At 40.2% G+C, this 18,814-nt stretch overlaps 1 protein-coding gene across 1 annotated transcript; it reads right to left on the bottom strand.

Annotated features, from left to right (window-relative positions):
* Nucleotides 1-1,820: 1,820 nt before the first annotated feature.
* On the bottom strand, nucleotides 1,821-16,590 carry phf10 (PHD finger protein 10). The gene is made up of 12 exons (XM_080729285.1): nucleotides 16,494-16,590; nucleotides 15,459-15,571; nucleotides 14,326-14,456; nucleotides 13,718-13,801; nucleotides 13,393-13,517; nucleotides 12,936-13,085; nucleotides 12,494-12,603; nucleotides 12,043-12,190; nucleotides 11,602-11,763; nucleotides 4,203-4,311; nucleotides 2,771-2,959; nucleotides 1,821-2,193 (listed from the first exon to the last, which is right to left on the bottom strand). Exons 1-12 carry the CDS (start codon nucleotides 16,572-16,574, stop codon nucleotides 2,108-2,110), a joined length of 1,488 nt encoding a protein of 495 aa, XP_080585411.1. The 5' UTR covers nucleotides 16,575-16,590; the 3' UTR covers nucleotides 1,821-2,107.
* Nucleotides 16,591-18,814: the final 2,224 nt, after the last annotated feature.

The following is an 18,814-nucleotide window of genomic DNA, read 5'->3' on the forward strand; positions in this document are numbered from 1 at the left end:
GATTCTCAAACTTGCTGTCCCCAAATTGACACTTACCTTCCCACGGACCCCCATTTGAAAAGATATGCCAGGGACACCCATAAGAGAAGATTTTTACGCCTCTAGCTGTGATTCTCAACCATTTAAATATCAAGGATCCCCAGTTTGACATGCATTAAAGGACAACTCCAGACGAAATAACATTTACAGGTTGTGCATAACAGGTTCATTTTCCTACTTATATTGATCCAAAATGACTGTCCATGGGGTCTATTAGGCAGAAATGCCCAGGTTGTCCAGTTTCCGCAGCAGACCCTAGCAGCACTCATTGCATAGTGGAGCCCATAAGCCTATCGCCTTTACACATTTTCTTTTTATTGGCACAAAAGTAACCCCATATACAAGTCATTGTACACAGCACGCATCCATGCCAAATAAATCACTTTTGACCGCAACAAATAGTGTAAACGGGATAGGCTTATGGCCTCCACTCTATATGCTATGAGGGCTGCTGGGTTTTGCTGGGAAAACTGGACTACAGGGACATTTCTGCCTAACAGACCCCATGGACAGTAATTTCTTGAGATCAATATAAGTAGGAAAATGAGCCTAGATGTTTAGTGCTGAGTTGTCTTAAGCTACAGAGTAGTACAGACCCCATTTAATGGCATTTCCATCTATGGGACCCTAATTTATACAAATGGAACCAAATGCACCCTTCAGGGTTCATTTGGTTCCATTTGTACACTCTCTCAGTTAAAGATTCATAAGTGCCCGTTTGGTTCAGAACTACCTATCATTTAGCTCCCTCTAGGACCCCTGGGGGTCCCCAGACCCCACTTTGAGAACCAATGACTTAGGGAAGGGTGTCCTCAGAGTTTCTACAGGGGGCCCCAAAAATCTTTGTTTATACCCTAGTATCCCTATACAGATGTCTGAAATCTATGAAATAATAATAATAATCATCTGCAGCACCCTTCTTTTTTGTATAATGGGGTGGGTCTAGATTTACTATGCTCCACATTCACTGGCCTTTAATAGACTCAAATGTCTTTGGGGACATGTTTTACAATGCAAATAGCTATAGATAAATGATGAAAAACACCTTTTACTAAAAAGCTTTTATTGGGGGCAATTTCATATATACACACACAATATGACCAAAATCATCGCAGGCTAATGGAGTACAAAAGGAAAGTAAGAAAAAGTAAAAACATGATTCAGCAGAGCTGCAGAGGTTCTAATTCATAGTGGCTTTGAAAGCACCGTTTGTGAGTGCATAGATTTAATTAGGACAAAATCAACACGGAAAACGTAGAAATCATACAGCAAGGTAATGCAAGTAAAGTGAAACACAATCTTTCTAGTAGTCAATCCTTAAGACAGGTAGAACTGGTCACTGTTAGGGCCTCAATTTAATCCACACTTTCTTTAAACAAAAAAAATAATCTGTAACTGCCCCGGACCCTTGTTAAATAAAACTTAAATAAAACTACAAAGTCAACTACAACCCAGGTCACATTTTGTGTTTTCTTAAAAGATGTTTAGGAGGAAACTGCCCATCATCATGAATAACGAATAAGCCATTGCCTGCCCTTGCCAGACTACTTTAAAAAGCAGGGTCTCATGAATTTGCTGAAGCCAACTCCCAGTATAACTGCTCCATTAAATAATCTGGAACAAATGCTGTCACAAATATTCATGAGATTTTATTGTTGGACCTATAGCATAGACACACATACACTATTCCTATTTTCCATGTATAAAAATATATATGTATCTCTAATTGAATATAGCTTATGTTGTTGGGTGCTTGGGTGTTTTTTTTTTTGCTCCCAAAATGATGGTCTAAGCATGAAAAATTAAGTAAAATGTTGGTTGGATATGTACCCTTACAATTTATATGTCCCAAAAAAGCCCATTAGAAATATTGAGGTAAACATTTCAACCTGATCTTCTTAGGAATCTGTATGTGTACAGTTTCAGTCTGCATTTCTTTTATAATCTGGGTCTACATCTGATCAACATTTTGTGTGCTGGGCCTTACGGACAATTTATACATATACGTTTATACTATGTGTACAGTATATGTGTGCATTAGGGAGAACCAGGTCTCTGTTGCCATTTATCATTTCTGAGCTGATTTGGACTTCTTTTCTCCTTTCTTCTTGGGTGTGGTGAAGTTTTTCTCGCATAGCTCACACATCCAGAGACCTACGGAAAACATTTGACAGAATGAGTAAAGGATGAAATATCACAGGGAAAAAAAAGTCTCCCTATTTGTCTCTAACCATTGTGTTTCCTGTCCACTGTGTTGATCACGAAAAAAAATCTGTGTGTGTGTGTGTGTGTGTGTGTGTGTGTGTGTGTGTGTGTGTGTGTGTGTGTGTGTGTGTGTGTGTGTGTGTGTGTGAAGACCAGTTTCTCCAAGCTGAAAAGTGCTGTTGAAGTGAATTTCAACCATCCGGGAAAAGGTGGGGGTGGAGGTGGGTGGATGGAATAATGGCATATGAGGGGGGGGGGGACATATTTTGGGCATGTCAATAGAGCTAAAACCTTTTCAAAAAGAGCTGATCTACAAGCACATCACTTTCAATGGCATCCAATTTTGGGGATGTCATTGTAGGCAAAACCGTAAAAAAAGGGCTGATCTACAAGCTCCCATCATGACACATTTCAAGCTTGTAGATAGGCTATTTTTGTTCGTTTCGCATCAACATGAACAAGTATAAAATAGGGCTTAAGTGGTCAACCAGTCCACTCCCTAATTTTGTCAATTGAGTCAACTCACCCGTGGGTATAGAATCCACGCCGACACAGAATGTGTGGAATCCTCGATCACACTTGTCACAGAACATCATTTCGTCCTCGTGATGTGGCTGCTGGCACACAGTGCACGTTTTACACTCCATACACTGCCAACGGTAGGTCTGGATCACACACACCAGCTCCTCAGACATGTCCAGGCAAGATGGATGTCCTAGGTTGTTGGATGCACACACATGCACAGGTAGACAAATCAATGATGCACACACCCACAGGGAAAGACGTAAAGGCAAAGAGATACAGATAGAGGCAGGCTCTCACACAGAAAACATCCATATACAATTCAAAGGAGCTTTATACACATACACAAGACACACACCCAAAAAAAGCAAGAAAGGAGAAACCCTTCAGTCCTCTGAATGACTAACAAACCTATCACTACAGTATAAATGCCTGATACTACCTGCTAACTGATGAATATGTGATTTTCTTTTTTGAATTGTCATTAAAGGAATACCTTGACAAGTATTTAGTGTCTTCAGTGTTTTCATTTGCCAAGTAATCGAGACATTATGGAAAACCAAGGCAGTAATGCAGTGTGATTACCACCTAATCACACGTCCCTGCTTCCATTCTAGAGTCCTTTCCCCTCTCTGCCACCACTCAATGTCCTGTTTCTCACATACTCTCTTGTCTAAATAAGAACAACAAGCACCTGCCTTGTAGGGGAAAGTGTTAACTTGGAGGACAATGGACCAGAACGTCATCATTTATTCGCATTTATTGGCCGTTTCCATTAACTAATGCGCATTTAGTTTTTTCGATAAAGCCTCAAAATCCACCTCCTCCAAGCGCATAAAAGTTTGTGTGGATAATGAAAGTTTATTCGAATTTTGAAGTGTTTCCATAAAAAGATTAATGCGCATTTAGAGGCTTTATGGAAACGCCACTACTGTAGCAGGGGTGCATCTCTCCACTCCGACATGTCTCCTTTCCGACATGTCTCCATTCCGACACTAACCCTATCTCTACCCCTACCCTAAACCTTAGGCCCATGGGGAGTGTCGCCACTCCGACAATAAGAAGTCCATTTCGGAGTGGCGACATGTCGGAATGGAGAGAGCCTCCCCTGTAGCAGTACCCACTGGCTGGGTTCCACTGGATGTTAGATATTAGTCCAAGATGAAAATTAAATTAATGTTTTGACTAATATTCACAACACAGTCACCCCTCACTTATACTCAAAGAGTAAAAGGCCTAGGGGCAACTCATTTTATAATATGTATAATAATAATAGTAATAATATAATCCACAACACCCATTTTAAGTGACAGCAAGTACCAAAAAGCCAAACCACAATCTGCAATTTAACCTGGTTCTCAGATAACTGTTGAAAAGAAGAAAAACTAATCTCATAAAGAATGTAATTATCCTTTAAAATAATAATGTGAACTTACCGCTGTTGTCACATTGGGAGCAGTGAATGAGAGTCTCTGGCTTTCCTTTCTTGTTGGACTCTTTACCCTTCTGGCAAATGCCACATATAGCATTGGGAATGACCTTTTGCTGCAAGGGCAGAATAATGCTATAAAACCAAATGAAATCATAAAGGTGACCTGTGTAGTCATAGGCAAAATAGCTCAGAAGACTGTACAAATGGAACCAAATGGACAGGTCCATTTGGTTCCATTTGTACAGTCTTCTTAGTTCAATTAACAGTAAGGATTTACTACATTTAATTACATTTTCAATACTTAAAAAAGAAAAAACACAAATAACAGATAAAACATTTCAATCCTCTTGTGTTTTAGAATTGTGCCCAAAGGCGTATGTAAATAACAAGGGAGAAACAACTGTACATACAGTAACAACATACACTCAACAACATTGTGGCTTGATTTACGTGTAAATAAAATGTGCTTTGTTTGAAAAAAAGCTGATCTGACATTTCTTACAGTAACACACTTAATGGGTGTGTTCATAAAGGCAATCTGATGCTCCATTAAGAAAAGCATCGTCTAGCTCCAACTGAAGAAGTGTCATTATGTTTATGTTAGAGCGTTTAAAGGACATTACACATTTGAACGGTTATGGAGCAGCTGTGACTGGCTTGCTTGAAAATGTAGCCAGTTAATTTACTTAATTCTTATTAATCTTGTCAACACCTGAAAGTATACCTTACAGACTCATTTGACAGAGATCCCAGTGTGTTCTGAAAACTTTGAGAAGGTTTTATTTTGAATAAACAAACAAAAGTGTTAATTTGCTAACAGCCCAGTTGAAAATGAGACTGGGGTCTGGCGGTAAGATTACCGAATCACAAACACACCCATTATCGCTCATGTCAGACTAGTTGACCATCAACTGTTTGTTGACTAAATAAAGAAACGGCTGTAAGTACAGTTGCTGGAGAAAAATCACCACTTCTCTCTCCACTCTATGGGTTTGAAACTTTTATTGCAACTCTTCAACTGTGGTGTCTAATAAATATGGACAATCTCAGAGTTCCTTACTATAAAACAAACCATCAGGTTAGACCACAAGACGGTTCAGAGAAGAAATAACCAAACAGAGCAGAGAGGAGGGAGATTCAAATCAGGACATCACATGTCTACGGTGGGACATTCTATAGATTAAATGTGACTCAAACTATACTGGATCAACAGAATATTGATATAAACGCTTGCCTTGTTCACCGTCAATGCTAGTATACAAACTGAAATCTCCAGTTTTTATTTGGACTGTAAACCCCCCTGTTGTGTAGTCATGCTGTACAGGAAAACTGCAGCAAATAAAAAGCTATGAAATAAATGTATGGTTTTAAATAACCTTAGAAGAGAATATACAGACAAGTGACAAATGACAGGAAAAACTGAATAAATAGGGTAACATAACAAATTCCGGTTTATGCCCTGCAACACTACTAATGGACCTGTATAGGTTCCATTTGAACATCCACAGTCTCTTAGGCTACAGTATGGCTGATTTTGGACTGACGTCTTCCACAACCATCACCAGAACACCAAATGAGGAATAACTTTAGACTAGAATCGCTCCAGAAGAGTTCCAGAGACTTGTAGAATCTATGCCAAGGTGCACTGGCCCGACACACATTAATAAGACACTATGTTGTTTTTCTTTTAATTTGTCACCTGTCTGTATATGAAATGGTGGTCATAAAATACTTTTGAAATCTAGTCCAACATTCAAATATTTGCCGCCACCCCACATCTGAGCTACTTATTAGTGTTTTATTCAAATAAGCTCTGTGACAAGCTGTGAAGCATCCTTCATTAAAATGTCCCCTGACAGAGGAAGCAGATTAGACAGATGGCCAAAGACACAAAGGTATGAGTTAATAAAGCACCAGGTTTAGTCATAGGAATAAAGCAAGACTAGAAGGACACAGAGAGCTAAAATAAGAGAACAAAAGAAGCAGGGTCAGGATTCACTCAGATACAGCTCTTTAAATAATGTAAATTTAGGGTGTATTTTTGCCTTCTTCCAGACTATGAATTTATGAAGCCCAGATCAAATCAGTATCAAATAGTTCATTTAGCCATCTGAGTACATGCATATAAACAGCCTAGTAGGCAACCACTCAGAGTGAAAACCAAAATGAGCCATTCATTGGGCTTGTTTCAGGTAAGGGGTCAATTACTTTTGATCACATTTTTGAATTTCAATTGAATGTGAATTCTGCAAATGCAAGAAAGAGTACATGCATGAAATAATACCAGCTGGTATAAGGTATCATTTAACTGGGGGTGCATACATGTTGCAAGAAGGTAAGCAACCCATAGATATGTACAAAGAGGCAGACTACATTGGAAACACCAGTAGAGTTCACAGTCAACCACAGTTCATATTATCTACCTACATGTCTTTAGATCATTGAAGACTAGAGCCAATTCTAAAAAGTTTGTGTTTTTCTGACCATATTAGATATATGAGCTTACACCTTTGCATGTCTCTCTCTTTTGCCAACAGACTGATAACATTTAACAAATTAGGAAAATGAAGAGCGGTGCTAATTATCAGCTGTACCTCACTAGCACAGAACAGACCGTGTGTATAAATGGAATACGCATAACGCATATCCCCATGACCACCTGATGAAAACCATGGCTGTCAAATTCAAAATGTTTGAAATAGAAGATACAAACACATTCTCAACAATAAAAAATAAAGTTAAGCGTGGGTAACCAAACGCATATCCTACCTACAACATATATGACAAGGGTAACAGTGATAATGATAATAAAATATTTACCATAAAATTCAATAATATGCACCTGACATTATCTAAATAATGCCACACCATGCATCTGCACACAAATAAATACATTTCATGTTTTAGGACTCAAAATTCCATCAAAAGAATGCTGCACCTAAGGTATGGTCATTTAGCTTTGGCAGTTTGCAAATATAGTACAGCTTCTGACAAAGAGGACACCGTAAATATACTCTAGATACATTACTGTAACCATTGCTAAATGTTCTGCTATTTTGCCAGTTGCCACTGGCCAATATATGTAACCTTTGATTAATAGCTTGCAATTATTGTAGTTAAACCAATCTGATCTGATCATTAAAGACATCAGGTTGGTGTCGATCTAGAAGTATAGTGGGCAGGGTCCCCATGTCTCAGCTATCCGCTAGAATAGATAACTGACTCTGAGAAAACGTTGAACAAAATTTTTTAAACTGAACTGGCAGACTTAAAACCAGACAATGGAAAAGGACCCTGTTCACACCACAGAGCTGAGCTAAACTGAACTTATGTGTGTCCAATTTATGCAAAGGAAAGTGGGGCGATAATGCCAGCCACAGTATATACATACACGTATATAGTGTTTATTTAAAAATCTGTCGAGAATTAGCTATAAGGACTTAAAATGTAAATTGTTATCACTCCCTTAACAAAATCCTTCATAGAGGTGTGCTAAAGAAAGTGTTATTAAGGAATGGATAAACTAATGCTAGTTACAGCTGAGCCCATGTGAGCCACAGTGTGAATAGGGTCAGTGTGCCATCTTCTATTCTAGATAACTAATAAGGAGCAGTGAGGCCCATATCAAACTGTCTGATAAGTTAGAACAGAGCAAAGTACATCACTGACGAAAAAAAAGAAAAGAAACACATACGGATATACACGTAAAACATTAGAGCTTATGCAAATTTCACACTTGCAACAAAATGTAGTTATAAACTCTCAAACTTTAGTGTTGACAGCAACTATTGTTTTTAAAAGAATGGTTCACCCTAGAATGTAAATTATATCATTATCTACACCTACTCATGCCCGTGGAAATATTACGGATATAGTTTATTTGCCCACAAAACACTCAAGGACTTTGCTAGCAAAATATCTAGCAACTTTCTTCAAAACAACTGAAACCGAAAAAAATAGAAACAAGTCGGTCGGTGTTAGCTTGCCACCATTGGTTGGTGTGTGAATGTGGGAAGTGAGGACGCTGGCGTCGACTGTTCGCCACTTCACTTCCCAATGTATGAATGAATGAATGGACCATTAAAGCGCTTTGAGTTCGCAAACTTGCTTAGAAAAGCGCTATAAAAATGCCATCCATTAGAAAAAGACACACGGACAGGCAGGGGTGAAAACAATTTCTGCCTCCCAGCCTGTTGAACGTTAATGGACCAATAGTCTTCAAAGACCACATGGCCTGACATTGATTGATTGACCTTGCGATGCCATGGTTAACATGGTTGGATGTCTGCTATTAGTTAATAGTAGTCATACTGTATTTGTATTGTTTTTTCAATTAATTATTAAAATCTATGAGTTTTTCAACTCATAAATAACCACTTTAAACAAGTGACTTTGTGGAGCCAAATAAAGGGGAACGCACACTGGCTGCGGACTGTGTGCTTCAAACAGCCGTCCCCATCGGAGCAGCGTTCGCCCGCTGCTCCGATATGCCACTGTTCTATTTCCAGGCGTTGCCGCGCGGTGAAAAATGTGTGCAGCCGGTGTGCCCCCGGTCACCTGGGTTCTTCATGCATTCCTTGGCAGCAGTAGCTGCTGGGGCAAGGGCTTCCAACTGAGGAGCCTCCTGTTGGAAGCGACAGAGGCCTGCCGTTTTCGACAGAAGAGGCTGGCACTGGAAGCGCTAGAGGTTTCCCCCGAAAGTATTCACTGCCAATGCAAATTGGGCGAGAAGCCCCTCGGGAGTCCCTCTACCTACCGATTCTCTGCCATTGCAAATTGGGCGAGGAGTCCTCTACCCACTGATTCACTGCAAGAGCAAATTGGGCGAGGAGTCCTCTACCCACTGATTCACTGCCAATGCAAATTGGGCGAGGAGTCCCTCTCTACCTATAGATTCACTGCTAATGCAAACTGGGTGAGAAGCTCTCCAACTAATGCTGCACCGCCAATGCAAATTGGACAAGGAGCCCCTCTACACCCAGCAGCTCGGCCTTGCCCTAAGGGTTAGAAGAGAACATTTGTGACAGAAAGGTTCATAGTTTGATCCCTCGGAACGACAGGAAAAGTCTGTGTGGAGAAGTGATTGGCCACCACTTTGGCCGGATTTACACTGCAGTCAAATCCAGCATTTGAAAGTGACCAGATCGGATCTGTGCGTTCTGACTGATTTTAACAGCGTCCGCCCAAAGCTGCCCTGCGTCTACATATCTGCTTTGGTTACCGTGGTAACGACGTCGGCGTCATGACGTTACATAACAACGTTGGCGCTAGTTGATCACGTTCAGGAAATGCGACATAACAGACAACGTTACAATATTGTTTTTCTCTCTCTCTTCTTTTCTTTACTTTTAGCTCATGTGTTTTCTCTCTCCCCTCTTGTTTTTCTCATGTGCTCAGCGCGCTGTAATCAAAATGGTAAATACTCGCGCTTTGTTATAACGTCACATCAGTGGTGCCTCCCGCTCGGGTCACGCAGCAAGTGACGTTTGGACAGTTTGATGTGACTTGCATGTGACTTGCGTATAACTCAATGGGGTGGATGTGGTTACTGCTTTCAGACTGAGACAGATGTCCTGAGATCCGATATGGATCGGATTTGAAAACACCTCTGGATGTGGTTTTTCAAAATCGGATTTCATGTGACCTGCATGTGACCTGTCTGGATTTAGACTATTTAAAAAAAATCGGATTCCACTTTTGATGTGACTCAGATCTGATTCAGGCTAGATTTCAGTGGCAGTGTAAAGCCGGCCTAACAGTACCTCTCCCCCAACACCGCCTAAGTGAAGGTGTCCTTGGGCAAGGCACCGAACCCCAAAATGCTCCAGTGGAGGTGCTCAGTGGCCAACAGTATAAGACAGTATTTTAATTCAAAATCTTTATCCCACGATTTTTGTAACCCTTTTTTCACCCAGTGCCAATTGCCTAAGCCGTAATCCTGAATGCTGTGTGCCCCAGCTGACCAACGGGAGGCATTATAGAGACCAGGATTACTGCATGTTTTGTGAGGGTATCTACCCTAGAGACACAGGGAGAACATACAAACTCCACACAGAAGCAGTTCCCAGCTTTTAATGTGTGTGTAGCAGGGTGTTGCTGAAAAAGAGTTCATGTTCAGCCAACCTCCCCTGGATACTGCCAATGCTGGGCAACTATCAATTCTACCCACTGATTTACTGCCAGAGCAAATTATACCTCTGGGGGTTCTACAGGGCTTTTTGCAACCTATAGGACCTATTTCATCGACAGGATGATGTTCCTGTTCATTACAGAGGCCTACTGCTAGTGTGCATGCAAAGTATGTGGTCGAGAAAGCTGTCCAAGATCGGATAGAGACACTCACAGGGAGGAACATAATCTCAGCCCCCCGGTATGTAGATAATACAATTTAAATAATAACCATTATGATTACTCTGTATAACAGTGAGTGTGGAAAGTACCTATTTCACCACTATTTAGTGCACCATTATTAATTTGTCTAGCTTCTAAAGCAGTGTGTACTCGCTGTTGGGGACAGTATGCAGAGAACAGAAAGTACATTCTGCACATTTGTTAACTCAGATTTGCACAAAATATGTATTTTCTACGCAGAATAATCATTTGTCTTACTTCTTTTAAGAGCTTTAAAGAGGCTAAATAAAGCCTTTACATAATTTTGTTAGCAGCAACATCCATGACTGTTTTGTGGACTAATGTGTCTTTCCACTGGAATGAGGCTGAGTGGCAGAAGACAATTTTCATTTTTGGGTGAACTACTACTTCTCTATAAAATGCATGTAGCGAAGAATATCGGTTTCAGAATAGAAAGTTATATTTTACTCTAAAAAAGAAGAAAATAATGATGAAACTAGCAGCCGAAACTGTCTGCTTACTTGTCTTAGAAGTATCTTTTAGACAAGTGGGGGCAGACAAGAGGTATATTAAGACATTCAAAAGGAAAAAGGTACAAATTTAGAACTTCAAAATGTCTTCAGGCAAAACTGGAAAAAAGTGCAGCGAAGACGAAAGAAAAAAGTAAACTGTTCCTTTAAAATGTTCTTATTGCTCACAGTCTGATATGAAGAACAAAAGCAAAACAACCAAGTTGCAACCATCAAAACACTGACTGAAGACCCTGTGTGTGTGTGTGTGTGTGTGTGTGTGTGTGTGTGTGCGTGCGTGCGTGCGTGCGTGCGTGCGTGCAAGCGTAAAGACAAGGTTCTCCAAGGGGAAAGTGCTGTTGAACTGTAGAAACCGGGGAACGGAGTGAAGAAAGGTAGTGGGGTGGGGGTGGAGGTGGGTGGGTGGGTGGATGGAGTAAGGGAGTAGTAGTAGTAGTAGTAGAAAGAGGAGTGGAGGGGAGGGGGTAGAAAAGTGCTGCTGCTGTTGGAGGACAGGAGAGTTCAGGTGGGTTTTTCCTCTACCTTGTACCCCGGGGTGGCTGCTGATTTGTTGGACGCTGTATGGCGTGGGGTACCATCCTTGCCCGCCGCGTTTGACCTGTCCTTGGCTTTGGACTTGTTGTGGCCCTGTCCGCCACCTGCCTCCTGGCTTTCCACGTCTGTCGTGTTGCCTGAAGAACTGTCCTAGAGACGAGAGAGGAAAAGATAAGGGGGGACGGGGGAGGGGGGAAAGACAGGTGCATAGGTGGTTACACCAAGACCTTTCTATGTAGTGAATGGAGTCAAGTTTTGCTGGGGTAAATTAATCCTTACACTGACACTATAAAAAATCAACTAGACAACTTTGCGCAAAAATATAAGGAAAGAAATAACACTTGCTATGCATCCTTTGACTGCAGTACTAAAGCATGGCAGATTATAACTGCTACAGTACTAGTAATATCAATAGTAGTAATGTCTTACAGATGTGTTCTTGTTCTTTTTGTCGCCCTTGCCGTCCTCAGCGTCATCTGAGTCAGGTTCCGAGTCCAGTGCAGGAAGCTCTGGGTCCAGAGGAGGCTCAAACAGAGCCGTGTTCAACGGCAAGTAACGAAGCTCGTTAGGGGAGTACCTGTGATACACAACACCTGAATCAACTACTCATCCTCCTCAAACTCACTGCCAGGGAACCTATGCTCTAAAAAAAGGTTTACTGTATTGCTGCAAATAGCATTTCAAAGTTTACATCTTGCCTGTTATTTTTTGGGTGCATAATTGTGCTTACTGGCCCATTAATACTGTCAAGCCATAGTGATTTGTTTGGGGGGGATTCTCCTCCTCTCTGATCTAAAAGCAACTGCTACAAGAGATGAAAGAATGCCTTCCACATCAAACAAGATATAATATGACCATTTAAGACCGTGTAGGCGTGTACCTCTTGTAATAGTCTTGGAACTGTCCTGGTATGAGGGACACAGGGTAGGGCCCTGTCTTGGTCAACTCTGGAGCGAGCACCTTGAACCTGCCCTGAGGCACTTGGATGATCTAGGAGAAATAATAAACGCATTCAATCTCAAAACACTCTATCTTTGGGGTTTGTTTCCTGAATACTGAAGCTGGTGTTTATTATTTAACTGGTGAACCAAAACCTCTAAATATATTTTTGTACCGGTCTATGGCTGTTGGCTGATATGCCAAGTTTAGCATATTAATGGCATTATTATTATTATAAGGCACAAACAAAAACATTATATTGCTAAAGTTCTACACGTTTTCACTATTGCTATAGATGCTAAAGTTCTACACATTTTCACCAATGTTAACTCTATTCTCAACTCAACCCTCTCTCTTCGGTTGTAGAATGTGGTGGAACCTACATGTGTCTGGAGGTCAAAGTAAGCCCTCCTCTCCTCCATTCTCTCCCTGTTGAAGTTGCTGTTGAACTCTGCCGCTTTCTTGGCTGCTTTCTTAATGTACTCTGGAACTTTACTGGCTTCTACTTTCTGAGGGTTCTGCTGCTGCATTTGCTGGGAAGAACAGGAACAGACAAAGGTTTCAGTGACTACAGGTAGCTGTAGTGTTTTGAATACATATTACAGTAAGTGGTTAAGTAGACATCAGACAAATGGCATGTGGCCATGTAGTAGAAAGCAAACATGCTCAATACAAATGTTTGTTGAATTAATTTGTACTAGATAGATTCTTACAAAGAAAAAAAGGGTAAAAACATCACATTAGTGCATGAATACACAAATAATGCATTTATATATACTGTATATAATGAATCGCAATAGCCTTACAGTGAAGTCAAGTGTCTGGTGCATATATACTTACAGAATACTCTTTGGCTATCCTCTGTCTCTCTCTTTCCTGCAGTATGACAGAGTACTCAGAATGTTTGGGGGGATACTCCCTTATCATCAAATCTATCACCTCGTCACTCCGCAGGGCTGTCAGACCTGGAAATGCACATTCACCCACATAATTATTACATCAAGGTAACAAACTAAATGTTCAGTGTCCATTGTTAATTCACCAAGTTCCTCACATATACAAATAGTCTTTAAGTTTTATGGTTTTAGATAAAGTCTTGACTTTTAAGTAATAGAGTTTCATTGTATATTATGAAAATGGTCTGACAGCGTACGATGGTTCCTACCCAAAGTGCATTGTGTTTCAGTGATGACATTTTGTTCTCGTAGATACAGCTTTTCCTTGTGGGACAGATCTCTCCTCTCCAAGTCTACAAAGGGTGAAATAGAAAAGTATTACTAACAATGACTGGAGATTATATAAGTATGTAGGTGTACATGTATGTGACTTTGGCTTTTGGGAAGCCGTAAATGAGAGGGAGGCTCTCGAAACATCCACGTTTTCGAGGAACGAGTTTGAATCGGCTCCCGTGTCAAGTCTCGGAAGGCATGTCTAAACTGGGCTTATCTTTAGTCATTGTAATGTCAATGTGGGTGTGTGTGTGTGTGTGTGTGTGTGTGTGTGTGTGTGTGTGTGTGTGTGTGTGTGTGTGTGTAGATTTATAATTGTTTAATTTGTCTTGCCCCTAGGTGAAGTTATCAACTTTGTTTCAATTCATAGAGATTGTTGGGGACCTTTTTTTTTCACTCATGAGAGAGTACAAATAGAACCAAATGGACCCGGGGTCAAAACCTGATCATAAATAACAGGGCGCGCTCTGCTGGTGCACAAGTAGGCCATACATGTGCACAAGGAGCAAGTTGGTACCTGGACAGAGTGCAGTCTAGTCCTTACCAGGATATTTCCTCTTGAAAGAGGTGACTCCAAGGTACTCGCTGACCTGTTCCTGCAGCATGTAGTACTCTCCTGTGTCATCTGAAGGCCATTTGTACTCTGTCAGATTCTCAGCTGGGAAATATGTGGGACTGGGAAAGGTAGAGACAGGTAACAATTTATACCTTTATAAAAACATTATTTCCACTGTAAAAAAAAATGTATGTAACACTGACTTAAATGGGTTAGTGAGGGCTACAACCAGTAAGCGAAAAAGAGGCAATTCTGTACTTATTCGGTATCTGTGTGCCATGTTGATATGGCTTCCTAAAAGGAAAACCTGCCCTGAAAAAGATTAATGCCCATTCAAATGAAGGGGACACACTGGCTGCCCTGCTTTAGCTTTTTCTCCACTGTACATAATTTAACTATTTGTATTTGTTAATGACATATTAATGTGTTATTTAATATTCTATGCTCTGTTGATTAATTGAATACAAAGGACCACTATGTGGTGCGTGGCCAAATGCATACCAAGCTGGGGGTCCTTGAGATTAACAGTTTGAGAACCACTGCTGTATACAAAAGTATATGAAAAACCAAGCAACTGTCTAAAGGTATGAAGCAAATGTATTGCCATAACCTGTAAAAAAAAAAAAAAAAAAAAAAAAAAAAGCATCATCTGTGTCATTTTAGATTTTTGCGTTTTCTATTATAAAATAGCAGATGTACAAGCTGCGAGCTTCTACATGAAAGTGGGAGAAGTAGTGATTTAGAACTAAGGCATTTGTACAATCAGCTTCAGGTTCTAATGGACCTGGAACCACTTTAACCATTATTTTATAAATATTAAAAAAAAAAATAGCAGATATACAAGCTCTGTGAGCATAATCTTTTTAAACAATATTTGTAACTCAAATCTTTGCTTCTGGAGGTCCCTGGAACAAGATGGGGCTCCGTGGCCAAATACGTGTAATTTTGGGAGTCCTTGACATGACACAAAGGTTTGAGAACCACTGATATAGAAACCTTTTGTAGGACTTGCACAAATGATCATGATTTTTCAATAGCAGATCTACAAGTGAGCTTGTATATCTGTTATTTTTCAATGGCTAAAGCATAGAATAATGGTTAAAGTAATAATGCGTTCCCACCACCCAGGATCCATGCTGGTCGTGTCACAACTCCTGGAGCTGTCCCCAGAACCCATCCTCCGCCTCTTAGGAAGCTGGCTTCCATCATTGGACACCTCCTCTATCAGGTCTTCCTGTAGAACACATACACATAATATAGGCCTATATGACAAATAGCATAGCAACACTATTTGAATATTGATTGATTGATTGATTGATTGAATACTTTATTAACTGTTTGCAAATCGTACAGTGGATTAAACAACAGTGTTAAAAAGGCCCCAAGGGCTTGTTTCCATTGTGGTCCTGTGTATTGAATTCATAGAGACATTTTAAAAACGTATGCAATACATCATCGACACTAGCAATAGAAAAGGGTTAGAAGAAACAAAAAAAAGTATATTACTAGGCCTACAGTAAACAGTTGGGGTGCATGGGCCGGTGGGGGGACATTTGGGGGGACAAAATTGACAAATGACAAATTGCAGATAGGTGCTGCTCTTTTATGGTAGTTTTGAAGGAGGAGTCACACTTTTAAGTTTCAACATACTCATAGCGAGATTTGTTGTTATAGTTAAACTTCTTATTGTATGTTCTCTTAATGCACTCACATGTTGCCCATACACAGTTAAAAATAGAGCACCCATGATGACAATGTTGGCAGTTATGATTATCTGACAACTCCCACAACCCTGGTCAAAGTCAAACAAAACTCACTAAACGTTATCCATTCCAAATGAAACTCATCAGCTTAGAGCTACAGTATGCAGTGATGCGCATGGAGATGCATCTTATTTAGCACGTATTACATGCATTTACAAATTCATACATTCAAAACGGATCAGTGTTAATACAAGTTTTAAACTGTGTTTCACTTTTATCAATCCACTCATCATCAGCATTAGGAGAACAAAGAGGGAGATGCTAACACTGCAGCTAACAGCCATTCATTAACGAGCTAGCCGTTAGCTAACGCCTCAATTAGTACACGAGATGTTTGCAAAGCAGCTTCGTAATAAACACACAGTGAGCGTGCGGTTTTGTTGCCATGTTTACCTTTATGGATTGTGCTCCTGGAGTTGCGGGATTACTCGTGTCGCAAGGAGGAGGTGGTCTGATGGGCAGTACTGTAGCCATGTTTAGCTAATGCTGCTGCAGCCTGATGGAGCCAACACACTAGAGACACGCTCCACTTCCACACTACCACAGAGAGGCGGCAGAGTGCTGTAATAATGTAACTAAGTATATTTACCCCGACGGATTAAGTAGGCTACTGTACTTAATCCAGTAAAGTCAAATCATTTAAAGTTGTAAAACTGGACATTGGAAATAATCCAGTACAAATACCTCCTAATTTTCAATATCCAGTACTTTTACTTCTACTCCACTACATCTATCACTACAAATATTGTACTTTTACTCATCTACAAGCACTACTAGTTAATTTGCAGATATTATATAAAAAAACGGTACCACTTCATTGATTGATATACTGCAGGAGTAGGTCTATTTTGATAGGCTACGTTTACTTAATAAGTAAAATATGTGAGTACTTTTTTCCACAGGTCATGCTGGTGGGAGGCTGCCCCTGACACTGATAAGCCCCATTTTCCACTGACATGGCCCAACACCACACCACACCACTCCACACCGCCCACTCGTGCCAGGTTTTCCATTACAAGGACCTGGGTAGAGTGGTGTGAAAGTGGTACTAAACATGGTACTAAAAAGTATCCAATCCAGAGTAGGTCTGAGCTAGGCCAAACACTTCATAATGACTGATCACTCAATGACTTCATTTAAGACCACCAGGATATAGTTGTAATACATGATAAATAGATTCAATTGTGTTATAATCTATTATAGCGTATTATAATTATCATAGTAACATGATAGTAGGGTTAGTAAGTATTCAATCAATCTATACATTTGTATTAAAAATAAATAAATCACCAAATCAGATTTAGGTAAAGTACTGACTTCATCAATAATTTATTATCAGTATTATGTAAACTGAGTGATCCAATTAACAATGAAAACAACACATAAAATACACATACAAGTTACAACACTGATGTTTCCAAAAAAGTTATATAAAATTTAAGGAGTAAATATAGTGCCTGTAAGGGTGGGCTGCAATAACAAGGACTAGTCCTAAACCAGTTGCTCAACATTTTAAAGATGGAGTATGTAATAACCATTTAATTTATTTTTCACTTTAAAATGGGATATAATTTAAACAGGTTGCTTCAAACTAAGTTATAGTCTCACAGTTACATTAAGTTGCCAGTTTACCTAGGTAAGGTAAAAAGAGCATTTGAGGCAAATTTCTTGCAGGAAAATAAGGGATAGACTCAACCCTCTTAAGTTTTACTAAGTAAGTTCAATAATAATAATCTCTTGTCTTGACATTGACATGGTGTCTGCTTGTATTCAGTCTTTCTGTCTGATTGTGATCATGCTCAACTGATAAATAATGAAGAAACCATTTTTATTCTCAATTATTTTCCTATAGGATAATTACTCGTATCAGCTGAGGGCGCTAGTACTGCGTTCGGTGCATCCTGTGGGTTCGGTGTTTACGCCTGTAGCCAATCAGGGAGCAGCGTTCATGGTGACGTCACCACCAACAAGTGCGACCTGATATAAATAACAAGACGCAAGTTGGCACCTCGGCAGAGTGCCAACTTGCCCACCCAGGGGCGTCACACTGGGGGGGAAAGTGGGACTGAGTTACTAGGGCCCAAGGTGGAGGGGCCCTGGTAACTTTAGCTATTGAAAAATAGCAGATATACAAGCTCACAGCGCGGCACCGAGTGCCGCGCTGCGAGCTTGTAGATCTGCTATTTTTGAAAAGTCGTGAAAATGTGTGCAAATCTTTGAGTATATGTATTTTTTAAGCAAACATTTGTAACTCAAATCTGCTTCTGGGGGGTCCCTGGAACTAAATAAATAATAATAAATAATAAATTTTGAGATGGGGGGTCCGTGGCCAAATACATATCATCTTGGGGGTCCTTGACATGAAAAAGTTTGAGCACCACTGACATGGAAACAGGTTTCTTGCACACATTTTCACAATTTTTCAAAAATAGCAGATCTACAAGCTTGCAGCGCGGCACTCGGTGCCGCGCTGTGAGCTTGTATATCTGCTATTTTTTCACAGTAGTTGCGCGCTCTGCTGGCGCACAAGTAGGCCATACATGGCCACGAGTGCACAAGCCGCAAGTTGGCACCTCGACAGAGTGCAGTCTAGTTAAATAGGGTGACCAAACATAGCACTAATCTAAAATGTTTCAATCATGGTTTAAGAAGAATTTGTGCTACAGAGATAAAATTGAACTCTGGTGAACTAATCTTGGATTAGCTCTAAACTT

Source organism: Nannobrachium achirus, assembly GCF_963921795.1.
Source record: "Nannobrachium achirus genome assembly, chromosome: 7".
NCBI classification, from domain to species: Eukaryota; Metazoa; Chordata; class Actinopteri; order Myctophiformes; family Myctophidae; genus Nannobrachium; species Nannobrachium achirus.

Excerpts from the sequence above, each read along its gene's own strand:
- phf10 (XM_080729285.1), bottom strand. The coding sequence starts at position 16,574 with ATGGCTACAGTACTGCCCATCAGACCACCTCCTCCTTGCGACACGAGT. Across the intron at positions 13,086-13,392 it reads GGATAGCCAAAGAGTATTCT|CAAATGCAGCAGCAGAACCC; the intron begins GTAAGTATATAT and ends TGTTCTTCCCAG. Across the intron at positions 12,191-12,493 it reads TTCCAAGACTATTACAAGAG|GTACTCCCCTAACGAGCTTC; the intron begins GTACACGCCTAC and ends TGTGTATCACAG.